This window comes from Anabrus simplex, chromosome 2, assembly GCF_040414725.1.
Source record: "Anabrus simplex isolate iqAnaSimp1 chromosome 2, ASM4041472v1, whole genome shotgun sequence".
Taxonomy (NCBI): Eukaryota; Metazoa; Arthropoda; class Insecta; order Orthoptera; family Tettigoniidae; genus Anabrus; species Anabrus simplex.
In genome coordinates this window covers 657,183,213-657,196,448 of record NC_090266.1, presented here as the reverse complement: position 1 = coordinate 657,196,448, position 13,236 = coordinate 657,183,213, and the positions used below count along the sequence as shown (strand labels likewise).

The 13,236-nt window shown below is 40.0% G+C and overlaps 1 protein-coding gene across 1 annotated transcript in view; it reads left to right on the top strand.

Annotated features, from left to right (window-relative positions):
• LOC136864327 (polyamine-transporting ATPase 13A3) overlaps window positions 1-13,236 on the top strand; it is an 869,746-nt gene that overhangs the window by 538,639 nt on the left and 317,871 nt on the right. Inside the window, exon 9 of the mRNA XM_067141161.2 lies at window positions 1,057-1,255. Within this exon, the coding sequence (XP_066997262.2) occupies window positions 1,057-1,255 (199 nt within the window). The remainder of the gene's footprint in view (window positions 1-1,056; window positions 1,256-13,236) is intronic.

Below are 13,236 nucleotides of genomic sequence, written 5' to 3'. Positions count from 1 at the left end.
AAGCTCATGAAGGAATTATCTCGTAGGAGTCCAGCATTTCAATGCAATTTTTGATTTATTAGAAATCAAAACCGATGGTACATAATGGAAAACGAGACGTATTTCGCCTAAATATATTAGGCATCTTCAGCCGTGTTATCTTAATAGTAAAATTAAAATGTTTAACTAGTCCTTAGGATATGCTTAAAAGTTGACATAAAATGGCTTGTGACATTGAAAGAACTATCACAAAAATACACGACATTTACATAAAATGAACACTTAAGTGCGCTTGACATTTGCGTTGGTCTTAAAACTTCATTTGGAAGAAATAATGAGTTTTTGTTGATCGAAACACGTCCCGTTATTCCATTATGTAACATCGGTTTTGATTTCTAATAAATCTCCAATTGTATGGAGAAGGTGGACTTTTACGAGATAATTCTTTCATGAGCTTATACGCAGTTCAGTGCGGATCCCAATAGGAAATATATAACTTGAATTGTACACGCATTTTGATTTGAGTCTGGCTGCTTGCTCGTCAGTTTCGAAGTTCCGTTTTATTCTAGGCCTGCTAGATACCAGAATAAACCGAATCACTCTTGGGCGTCTATGGCAGAGGTTTAATGAATTTTGTCGGGTAAACACCAAATGTATTACCAGATATAGTTTACACTTCAAGGCAGTGTGAACGCTTTGCCTCCAGCTAATTCTCTAAAGCTTGGTGATAACATCTCCACATCCTTCATAAGAGAAATGCCACGGGTTTTCAGTTATTATGAATTACTTTGATATAAAAACACCTGCTTAAAATTCTTAGTTTCATAACTACAACATTGGGTTGTGTGTTGAAACCTTGCTAATACGTACACCACTAGACTCGGCACACTCTAATTAGTAAGATAGGCCAGGTTTAATCTGTTTTTCGAGTCTTAAAACCAGGAAACTTCTATTGATAGAACATTTTAATTGCACGAAGTTTATTTTGATTCTGTTTATTTGAAAACCAAATCTAAAGTTCAGACAAAATGAGACTAAGGGCAAGATCTAAATTAACTTATTTCCGGCATGTTCCAGAACCAACGCAGTTTGCACAATACTGTTACATCCATGGGTATTGTAACCGTGTGCCGAGGAGAGGACAAGTTTGAAGATATCCCAACGAATGACCTGGTTCCCGGAGACGTGTTTATCATACCTTCCCATGGATGTGCGATGGAGTGTGATGCTATTCTGTTGAATGGAAGCTGTATAGTGAACGAGAGCATGCTCACAGGTAAGTCACATTGTGATTGTTACCTTAACAGTTCTTCACTAGCATGTTCTACGTTCAAAACTGTTCTCACGTTCCAATCCTGAGTTGCCAAGAAGTTACCACGAATGTGGTAATGTATTTTTTTATAAGCTTTAGGAATATAGACCATGTTATTTCCTTTTCTTTGGGCTCTGAACTTTAGGACATCCGCGGCCAATAGAGTCTTTCACCGAACCCCCAGAAACTGTAGATTCCCCTCTCCTTCATTCTTCGAATGATCGTTCCTTTAATTTTTGCTTCTAACTTCAGTAGTAGTCTTTTTAATAAATAGGGGCTAATGACTACATTGTTGTGCACTTATAAAGCAATCACCATCGCCACTGGACTCGTTATCTTAACAAAGGAACAATATTTCAAATACAATTTGTTTTACGTCGCACCGACACAGGTCTTATGGCGACGATGGGATAGGAAAGGCTTAGGAGTAGGAAGGAAGTGGCCGTGACCTTAATTAAGGTACAGCTCCGGCATTTGCCTGGTGTGAACATGGGGAAACCAAGGAAAACCATCTTCAGGCCTGCCGACAATGGGGCTCGAACCCACTATCTCCCGGATGCAAGCTCACAGATGCGCCCCCCAAACCGCACGGCCAACTCGCCCGTTAGAACAATATTTCTATGGCAGCGATGCATCGCTTGTACGTTAAAAGTGCATAAGACATATACGATACTTTAAATTATATTTTGCACAATTTTTTATGTAAGAAGATTTTATGACATTTATTTTATGACATCGTAGACGTTAAATGAGATAGGGTTTAAATCATTCAAATTCTTCCGTATGGGTTCCAAATGCGTGTTAGATCAGATTTTTTTTTACAAGTTTACATCGCACAGACTCTGATCGGTCTTATGGCGACGATGAGACAGGAAGGAGCTAGGAGTGGGAATGAAGCAACCATGGCCTTAATTACGGTACAGCCCCAGCATTTGCCTGGTGTGAAAATGGGAAAACCACGGAAAACCAGGGATGCCGACAGTGGGGTTTGCCCCACTATTTCCTGAATACTGGATACTGGCCGCACTTAAGAGACTGCAGCTATCGTGCTCGGTACGATCAGAAAATAAATCATTATTCGCCCAAAACAGTTTGACGTACAAATTGAGGGCATATTTTACAGGCTCATCTGACAGTGGACTCTCCAAACGTAAGACTGAAAAATAACTTCCAGTTTAAAACCGTGGCGAAGCACGGGTATCCTGCTAGTATGTATGTATGTATGTATGTATATATAAAATAACATGTACTGACTGACTGACTGACTGATTAATCATCGCCGAGCCAAAACTACTGGACATACAGAAATGAAATTTTGAGGATACATTCATATTACAGTGTAAGTGCTCACTAAGGAAGGACTTTTTTAAATTCCTTCGCTAAGGGGGTGAAAAAGGGGGTAAATTAAAGAAGTTAAACACTTTAAAAACTTCAACAGTTTACAGACGTAAGAATTGGCATTTGGATTCTCCTTTAAAAATAAAGAAATACGTGGGTTTTTGCTTTTGGAAGATCCAATTAAGGGCGGGTGAACAGGTGTGACCTACCGAGTGAATTATAAAAATGAGTATATCCCATAAACGTAACATGTTAAAACAATGAAAATTGTTATTTGGAATCTCCTGTTACAGCAAAATAAGAAGCATAATTCTTCAGAAAATCCACATTCAGGGAACTGTTGAAGTGGATGAAATTTTCCAATCAGCATATCTACAGTACATCTAAAAAATTGAACATACAACAGACGTGAAAATTTGTATTTTTAATCCCTTTTAAAAATAAACACGTATTTTTTGTTTGCGGAAAAAACACTTATGGGGGTAAAATTGATTGTAAAAGGGGATTGAACTATTTTTATTAGGATACTGGTATCTCCAAAACTGAAGATGTTAGACATGAAAATTGGTGTTTGAAATCATTTTAATATTAAAGAAACGCTTATTTTTTGTTTTGGTAAATTCAATTAAGGCGGGGTTGTAAACCACGGAAAGTGGTTGAATTCTTTTTATGAGGATACTTATATCTCAAACGGAAGGTTACAGACGTTAAAATTGGTACACAGTTAAACAAAATTAAGGGGACATGTTTTTTAACGTCTGGTGTGAGAACGTTAATTTGATTGTTAGGTTTCTAATGGACGTACAACATACCTTGAGACCTTAGCTACTCAGGGTATGTCAAATCGAAGTTATACTCCATCTGTAGGCGTAGCCAAGCATTAAAATGCCTGGTGACCCCTCAAAACAAAGTGAATAGCGGAGCGTCCGTGTGTCGTAAGGTACACAGACTACTGCGGCCATTTTAGCACATTGTACATCAACCAGGACATCCCGTGAGACATCTTAACGAGGTTCAAGTCGCAAGGGCCGTCACTTTGATCCAGGAAAGATGGACTTTTCGTCGTGTTGCTGTGGATCTGAATGTCTCGCCATCAGTTATTCAACGCTTGTGGAATCCCTACAATGAGACAGGCCAGTTCAAAAGGAGGGTTGGATAAGATCGTGGACGCATGACAACCCTACAGGATGACCGATATCTCACCATCTGTGCGTTGCGGCGTCGTTCAGCAACTCCCAGAGAGTTAAAAGACCTCAGGAGGGTCACTGGAGTGACGGTGTCTGACCAGACAGTAAGGAACAGGTTAAGAGAAGTGTCCTTACGACGCATGCCCTGTTTGAGTGCCCCGTTTAACGCAGCAACATCGCGCAAATCGCCTTCTGTTTGCTCGTACCCACGTCAACTAGCAACTTCAGCAATGGAGACCTGTGTTGTTCAGACAAGTCCAGATTTCTACTAACACAGCGTGATGAACGTCAACGTGTATGGAGACGCCGTTGTGAGCAGTACATGTCAAATGTTGTCCAGGAAGGCGACCGATTCGGACAAGGTTTTGTGATGGGTGGGGTGGCATCAGTATTGATAGCCGTATGGATATGTCGTCATCCGGGGTAATCTTACCGCTGCGGGGTACATCGAGCAGATACTCCTACAGCATGTGTTGGCTGCTACACACAGTGTTGGCTTGAATTTGTACTCATGCACGACAATGCCAGGGCTCATGTAGCTCGCATCCAGAGATGTCTTGCGAGAACTGAACATTCAAGAGATGGAATGGCAAACAGTGAGTCCCGACCTTAATCCCATCGAGCGTGTGTCGGATAGGCTTCACAGAAGTGTTCGTAGGCGTCCTGTTCCACCACAGGCTCTCCAAGACCTCGAACAGGCTCTCATTGAAGAGTGTGACCTGATACTGCAACGTGACCGCCGTCAACTTCTACGGAGCATGCCACATAGGTGCCAAGCTGTGATAAATCCTCGTGGAGGACATACAGCATACTGAAGCTCTCCAGTTGTGATTTAGAAAAACCACTCTGGAGGACTCTGGTCACTTTTTTTTGTCGCCCCTATTTGGAAATTTCAGTTTGTGTTGTGAAAGTGAACGCGAGTCCATCGGTTCTTTTGTATACTTCAACGGTAAAATATAAATGTGTATTTGGTAACATGCTTGGGGGTGAGGTATTGTTTTGTGGTGAATGACATACGTTCAAAAACATGTTCCCCTAATTTTATTGAACTTTGTATTTTGTATCTCCTTTAAAAATAAAAAAAACAGAATAATACAACCCTTAGGAGGTTTGAGTGGAGGAAGGGTGGCTTACGACATCAATATTCATCTCTCTAAAACAGTTTGACATTCGAGCTTGAAATTACACATGATGGTTGTACTACATGTCTTGGATTTTAAACAAGTGGTCTAAAAATAATACACCCCTAAGGTGTTTTGACAAGGATAGTAATGCCTCTCTGAAACGGTCTGATGGTTACTCCTATATGTTTTTGCTTTTAAATAAAAAGTGGTCTTTAAACAATGCACCCCTAAGGGGTTGGGTGTGAGGCTCGATCAGAAAAATATCCATTCCTCTGAATTCTCTTGACATAAGAGGTTGAATTTTCACATGGTGATTACTCCTCAATGTCTTAGATTTTTCAATAAGTAGTCTTCATACAATTCACCCCTAACGGGTTTTGACCAGGGCTTGGGACCTGAAGATGAAATACTAAATTCTCTGAAATCGTTTGACATAAAAGGTTAACAATTTTACATGATGGTTGATGCCTGTACGTTTTATGTTTTAAATAAATAAGTCTTCAAACAACACACCCCTGAGGGATTTTGGCTGGGGGTTAAGTCTTATGACAGAATTATTTATTCCTTCAAACCGTTTGACGTACGAATTTATAATTTTACAAGAACTTCGGCTGTCGTAGGTGTCAAGTATGATATACCAGATATTTCGTGTATATAATGAAAGGGATCATGTAGAAGTTGCAGTTACAAAACAGTCTTCACAACAGCCATGGTACGTAACCGAATTTCGGATTTCTCTTCTTTATTGCCGAAAATATTTGTGTAAAACTTAGGGGTTTGACTGAAATAATCTAAACTTAGTACACGACTGGAGGAACATTTTTCGAGACTATTTACCATTAACGGTACCTACGTTTTCTTGCGCACGTTCAATGTTTAATTTTGAAGATTTAAACCTCTCAAATTACTAATGAAATTCCATAAGCTTAATACATATACTAGGCCTATGTAATAATGGTGGTTTCATATCGATTTTTATCAGTGATCGGTGCTGCCCTTTGTAAACATAAAATTATTTTAGATTTTTAAATAAACAGTACCAATACATCTCTAAGGGGTTTCGACTGGGAGGTGAGGAATGACAAAAATATGCATTTATATGAAACCATTTGAATTAAGATGTTCAAATTTCATGTGATATTCTAGGTGTTAAATAACATAAGGTTTAAAAAGTTTGACCCCTCAGAGCGTTAAATGGGGGTTGTGATTCGGAAACAAATGTATTCAATCTTTCCTGCGAAACAGTTTAATTCCAAATAGCGGTACACATTTTAAATCCTAGATGTGAAATAGGAATTACTTTTTTAACGTTCCACTTCCACCCCTAAAGTGTTAAAATGGTTTTAGCTCCGGAAATGACATTTCTGATCCCTCCAAAACCGTTTGACATAGAGTTGTAATTTTAAGAGAAGGTCCTTCCTTTATATCCTAGGTATAAACTATCGTATACTTCAGAATATTTCTTTCCTGAGGGTTTTGGGTAGTGATTGACTCTCAAAAACCATATCCATTCTTCCGAAGCTGTTTCAGGCATGAACTTAAATTTTACCTGAAGGGTGGTCTTCTATATCCTAGATGTCAATAAATATTTTAAAACTTTCACCCCCTAAAACAGCATTCATTCCTCCATTAATGTTCGACGTACAAAATCAAAATTTCACAGACTAGTCGCTTTTACGTCCTAGATATTAAATAAGATAGGGTTTAAATCATTCCAATTCTTCTGTATGGGTTTAAAAATGAGTGTTAGATCAGAACATAATCACTCCCACAAAGCAGTTTGAGGTACGAAATGAGGGTGTAGTTTACGGGCTCCGCCAACAGTGGACCCTCCTTGACTAATAACTTCCAATATAAAACCGTAGCGAAGCGCGGATATTTTGCTAGTTACAAATAAAATAGATCCGGATTCTTCAGTTCAGCGTCGTGTATACTGCAGTAACTCGCTTGCAAGGGCCCATCCTTTTCAAGCAGCGTATGTTTAGAAAGATAATTCGAACCCCACTGCCGGCAGCCCTGAAGATGGTTTTCCGTGGTTTCCAATTTTCAAAACGGGCAAATGCTGGGGGCTGTACTTTAAGGCCACGGACGCTTCCTTCTCACCCTTAGACCTTTCCCATCCCATAGTCACAGTAAGACCTATCTGTGTCGGTGTGATATAAAATAAATTGTAAAAAAGACGCTGAATGTGATGTTAATAACAATATGCTCCTCCCCGAGCCCTCAAAACGGCAGCAATTCGACTAGTCATCGACTCTACAAGGTGTTGGAATCGTTCTGGAGGGATCTGGATCCACGCATCTTGCACTGTTACCCACAACTGTTGTTGTGTAGTTGGTGTGGGATTCTTGGAGCGTACACCAGCATTGACAGCATCCTCGATTGGATTAAGATTGGGGGATCTGGAGGGCCAATCCATGGCCGTAACTTCACTGGGGTGCCCTTCAAACCATCTGCGTGCCACCACTGAGAGCGGTGACATTGTTCTGCTGAAACATGGCTCCTCCATCAGGATACTCTAGGACCAGAAAGTGGTGCAGATGGTCTGAAAGAATGTCCACATAACGTGCACCTGTCAGCGCTACCTGAATTCGGACAATAGGGCATAATTGTTGTCACAAGAACGCTACCTAGACCAGAACTGAACCACCTCCCGCCTTGACGCAATCTTGTTGACACGCAGGATCCATAGCTTCATTGGGGCATACGCCACACTCTCACGCACCCGTAAGCTAAGTTTGCCTTGAAATAACTTTATGCACGCGCTGTAGATGTAGAACAATCCTGAACAAAAACATGAAAAATCTGAATCCACACAATTGGGAACATGCATCATTTTCAAAAATATTTTTTTTGAAAAGTACACCAATGAAATAGTACGGAAACGTATTACATTGTGGTATGTTGCCTTGTTTTCTACCATTAAAAAAATATTTAATAGTGCCTTTCCGCAAGGCGAGTGAAACGGCCTCTGACGTAAGCGGCGCGCTGTGACGTCACTATCCAGTACCGCATGGAGCTCTACCAGCCGTTGTGCATCAGCCGTTGCTAAAAGCCGTTTGTTTATTATTCATGATCGCGAATAACTTCAAAATGACAGAAGAAAGGTTCAAAACAGCACAATCAGACAGTCTATCGTGTGTAAATGTCATCATTGTTGAAAAATATTGACTTTTGTGACCGCAGAAATTCGCGGATAACAAGTAAGTTTGTAAGTGCCGTCTTTTATATACGTGCAATGTACTGTAACTCATAGTATTAGGATAACAACGAACCTGGATAGATATCACATCACTTTCAACATTTCCTTCTAGACTGATTCCTCTATTAAAGAATAACATTACATTTTCGGGCTTTCAGCATTAGTAAAGTAAGAAATCGGATTTCAGCACTAACATAAACATATAGGTAGCATTATAGTACTAGTCCGCTTCTGTGGTGTAGTGATTAATGTGTGCCAATCCCGGAGGCCCGGTTTCGATTCCCGGCTCTGCGATGAAAGTTGGAAACAAATAGTACGAGGGCTGGAACGGGGTCTACTCAGCCTCGGGAGGTCAACTGAGTAGAAGGGTTTCGAATCCCACCTCAGCCATCCTCGAAGTGGTTTTTCGTATTTTCCTACTTCTCCTCCAGGCACCTAAGGCCACAGCCGTTTCCTTCCCTCTTCCTTGTCTATCCCTTCCGATCCTCCCATCCTCCAACAAGGCCCCTGTTGAGCATAACAGGTGAGGCCGCCTGGGTTAGGTAATGGCCCTCCTCACCAGTTTCATCACCATACTTAAAGTCTCACGTTCCAGGACACTGCCCTTGAAGTGGTAGAGGTGAAATCCCTCGCTGAGTCCGAGAGAAAACCAACCCTGAAGGATAAACTGATTAAGAAAGAAAGAAAGAAGGAAAGAAAGAAAGAAAGATCATAGTACTATAGGGCTATAATCTATCATTCCCCAAAAAATATATATTTATGGTTGGGACAACTGGCCTACCCACTTCTGGGGCCCATGAAAGAGAATTAAATATCTTTGTGGAGGGAAAAATTTAAACATGATAAAGATAAATATGACTTCATCTAGTTTTCACAAGTCGGGCTGAGTGGTTCAGACTGTTGAGGTGCTGGCCTTCTGACCCCAACTTGGCAGGTTCGATCCTGGTTCAGTCCGGTGGTAGTTGAAGGTGCTCAAATACGTCAGCCTCGTGTCGGTAGATTTACTGGCACGTAAAATATCTCCTGCAGGACTAAATTCCTGCACATCGGCGTCTCCGAAAATCCTAGAAGTAGTTAGCGGGGCGTGAAGCCAATAACATTAATTACATTTGGCTTTTAACAAGCTGAGCATATCAGGAAAGAAAAGTGTCCTGGTGACATTTTAGTCGCTCAATACAGGAATGTCTTTGGGTGCTGTGACTTTTACTTTTTTTTTTTTTGCTTTACGTCACACCGTCACATATAGGTCTTATGGCGACGATGGGACAGGAAAGGCCTAGGAATGGGAACAAAGCGGCCGTGGCTTTAGGTACAGCCTCAGCATTTGCCTGGTGTGAAAATGGGAAACCACCGAAAACCATCTTCAGGGCTGCCGGCAGTGGGGTTCAAAACCCACTATCTCCCGGATGCGAGCTCACAGCTGCGCGCTCCTAACCGCACGGCCAACTCGCGCGGTATTTTTACCCTTCGGTTTATTGACTTGGCTTGTATAAACTAAAACTTAGGCTAAGTTGGATTATATTTTAAACACCTACATCACTATTTTCACTTGTGTGCAATTATGTTATTTATTTCATTAATATTATGATAATTATTATAATTGAGCATTGTTAACTTATAAGACCCCAACAGACAAGCATTGGTTTTGTGTAGTTATACATTTGTTAAATTCACGTTGTTTCCCTTCATGATGTACACGCCTATTCTTTGTTACATTATAGAGTATTTAGATATAGCCTAAATTTCTTTACCAATTAAGCTCTTCAATAAAGACATACATAACTGTCCCATGCCGAGATATATTGGTAGAATTAGAGCTGTCAAAATGGTTCATAACCCCTTTGATATATTATCTTGACATGGATCACCCAAAACATAGGTTAGGTTTGGAGAATACTTTAATAATCAGCATTATTTAATGCACTGTTTATTACTTTCATATTCAAAGATGTAATTGAAGCATTTAAATAAAGCATCATACATTAAAATTTAAAATTTTACCACTAGAACAGCTGACATGGAAAAGTGATTTGAAAATTCAAACAAATTCATCTTACGTTAAAAACTTCAAAAAAATAAACTGTAAACTTTTCCGATATATCACCAGCATTTCTCCAGCTCGCCAAAATCCATTTCTCCTAGTTTTAGCGTCTTTGGAACGTTTATAAACAATTTGTTTGGTATGGTATGCGATGTGCTATTGCTATTTTCTGCCTCACTGTCTGCGCAGGATTCATTTTAAGTCTAAAATATACCACTCAGATTATTATCCAATGTATAGACCTCGAATTTAACCATACTAGACACTAACGTAAAGTAGAAATACGCGAAGTGTATCCTGCTTCTCGCAGCACACTGTGTTATTTCGTCTGCTAATTCAGTCAACCTGTACGATGACGTCAGGCCAATGAGATCGCGTACTTGCGTGACGTGACATTTTCGTAGATTTTTATCATGTTTGGAGTTATTATTTGTACATTCTGATCACATTTTTGAATTCTGCATGCAATTTTGAATGAGATTAGCATATTTTAAATTAAAACCCCGGATCATGCATGTTCCCTATTGTGTAAAACTGCCTTGATGGTCCCTTGGACTGAAGTAAAGGCACCCTCCGTTCACGTAGTGTTATGCGGTACGCGCCCTTTGTGAATGCCAGGTGACTCCGCAAATCTAGGGTGAGAGTACCGCTGAATAATTCGTCTGCCCTGCCATGACCTGGCTACTGCATGAACAAATATCCGTGCCATTATCTAACCACTAGTCCAGTGCAGTATCAACTGGCAATCGCCTCCAACACTAACCTCACAATTAATCTGTGATACAGAAATTGAACAGAAATATCGCACTTAGACATCTTTATCTCCTTCTGGGATTTTTTCCACAGAAGCCTTCCACTTAGTATTGTAGACTCAACAAAACTCACTGCGTTCGTCCCCCAACACTAACGAAAGAACGAACACTGGACCGTTGAAGTTAAGATCTCCCGTGAAATATTAACAAAATACCAATCACTCAGTCATGAAAATAATTAAATTACAATTCAGTCTCCCTTGAACATAAGTGAAGTCGAAAAGAAATATATGTGTAGTTGACCTCAAGTCCCCAGTGGCTATAAATAAACTATTAGCTACCAGATGTTCCTATCGGAGAACCCTCCGTTCACGTTATCTTTAATACTCTAGCGAGCGAACTGTGTCCTAAATGCAAACTTTTCCCACTGGCAATGTGAACACAGTCATTTCTAAAATATTCCGACTGCGATTTTTACCTTTTCGTAATCAGATCTACCAGGTCATCGATAATGTAAAGTTAACTTCCTTCGAACTATGCGATGACTTTGACATATGATCCTAGAATTTCGTGTATAATCCGAACTACGTACACCACTCGAGAGAAAGTCCCAATACCGTTAAACACTAAATCATCGGGTCTTTCCACAGGAGAACCCGGCATTACTACCACACGACATCAGGACTCCCAACCTGGAATGACAAATACTACCGTGTGGCTCCCAGGACTTACATATAACCTGGACCTAACTTACAAAGTCTCCTCCACACAAAACACACTGTAACGAACTTGACTTGTCCACAACATCCTACTTTATAACATACAACTTGTAACGGAATACACATGCTCCCCGACACAACCATAACATACTCTCGAACAGATCCATGATCGAATCCTGGAATTACCGCTCTCTGACAAAAATACCCCATTATTCACGTTACACCAAAATTTCTCACACTGTATTCCAAATATGTTAAAGGTCTAACTTAAGATTTGACGAAAAAATCGTCCTCATTTCTACAGAACACTTGGACATACGAGAAAGTAAGGCACATGATGCGACGCAGGTTACCCTATTCTCTGAGGCATTTAATATCTTAAAATTTCATAAATACTCACCTGGGAAAAACGACTCTACATATATAAGGTATCAACATGTCATGAATTTAATTTAGAAGACAAGCACTCCCGAAAACAATTACTTCATATTTTCTAACTGGTCCACAAGTAAACTTCACACTCATGACTCGGACATAAAAATAAACAAAAGGAACACTCCAACTTCTTGAAATGGACATAACCATAATATTTCTCTCCACAAACACACTGACTATTGAAACACACGGTTGTCGCTGGCCCTGCTATAGTTGACCCACACGAAAATTAACAACGGGAATTACACAATTTACTCAACTGAAAATTATGGTTAATACATCACGCACACAAATGGAGCATAGACATAGTTCTAGCACGTACTACATACTGGTAATCTTAGGTGACAGACCTGCTGTTGAGATTCCTTCCTGCATCGTGATTCGCTGGCGATCTCCTCTGTTCTAGACCATCATCTCTCAAGGACTTTCATATAACTTCCATGGAAGCTTCCATTTTGGTGTTTTCTTGCTTTGACAAACTTTTAAAAACCTAGAAATAATGACATACTTTAAAAAAAATCATAAACGATATCCTTCTCTGTTGCTGTATGCACTCATGAAACTGAAATATGATCAGATATCATCGTTCAGGATGCACGATATGTTGTACCTGCGTAGGAAATAAAATACCACTGCCGTCTCCCGTTTAACACTTTGTCATCTACCACCTGCTGAAAGTAATTTTTATGCTGACTCACGACTGCAAGGATCAGACAGTTACATGAAAGCATCTCGTATTACAGACGGCGAATAATCTCAACAACGGTCCTCTCTGTCAAAGATGATGCGTTGAGTATCATCATTTAGGATAACGTCCGCATAAGTTATATTCACCTGGCGCAATTATTATTATTATTATTATTATTATTATTATTATTATTATTACTTAAAAACAGAAAGCTGCACTCGGCCGAGTTAGAGGGGGGGGGGGGGGTTGGAACCTACACAATACTAGATCCCTATACCATGACCTTTTGACTGTCAATGCATCTAGAAGGTAATCTCGGGAACCACACAACCAATTTCAATCATCCGTTCACAAACAGAACGTTTATTTCATCTACATTATTATAGTCTGTACAGTACACAGGATGTTAGGGGTGTAGTGCAAATATTTATTGTAGAAATAGAGAACGATGTGACGAAC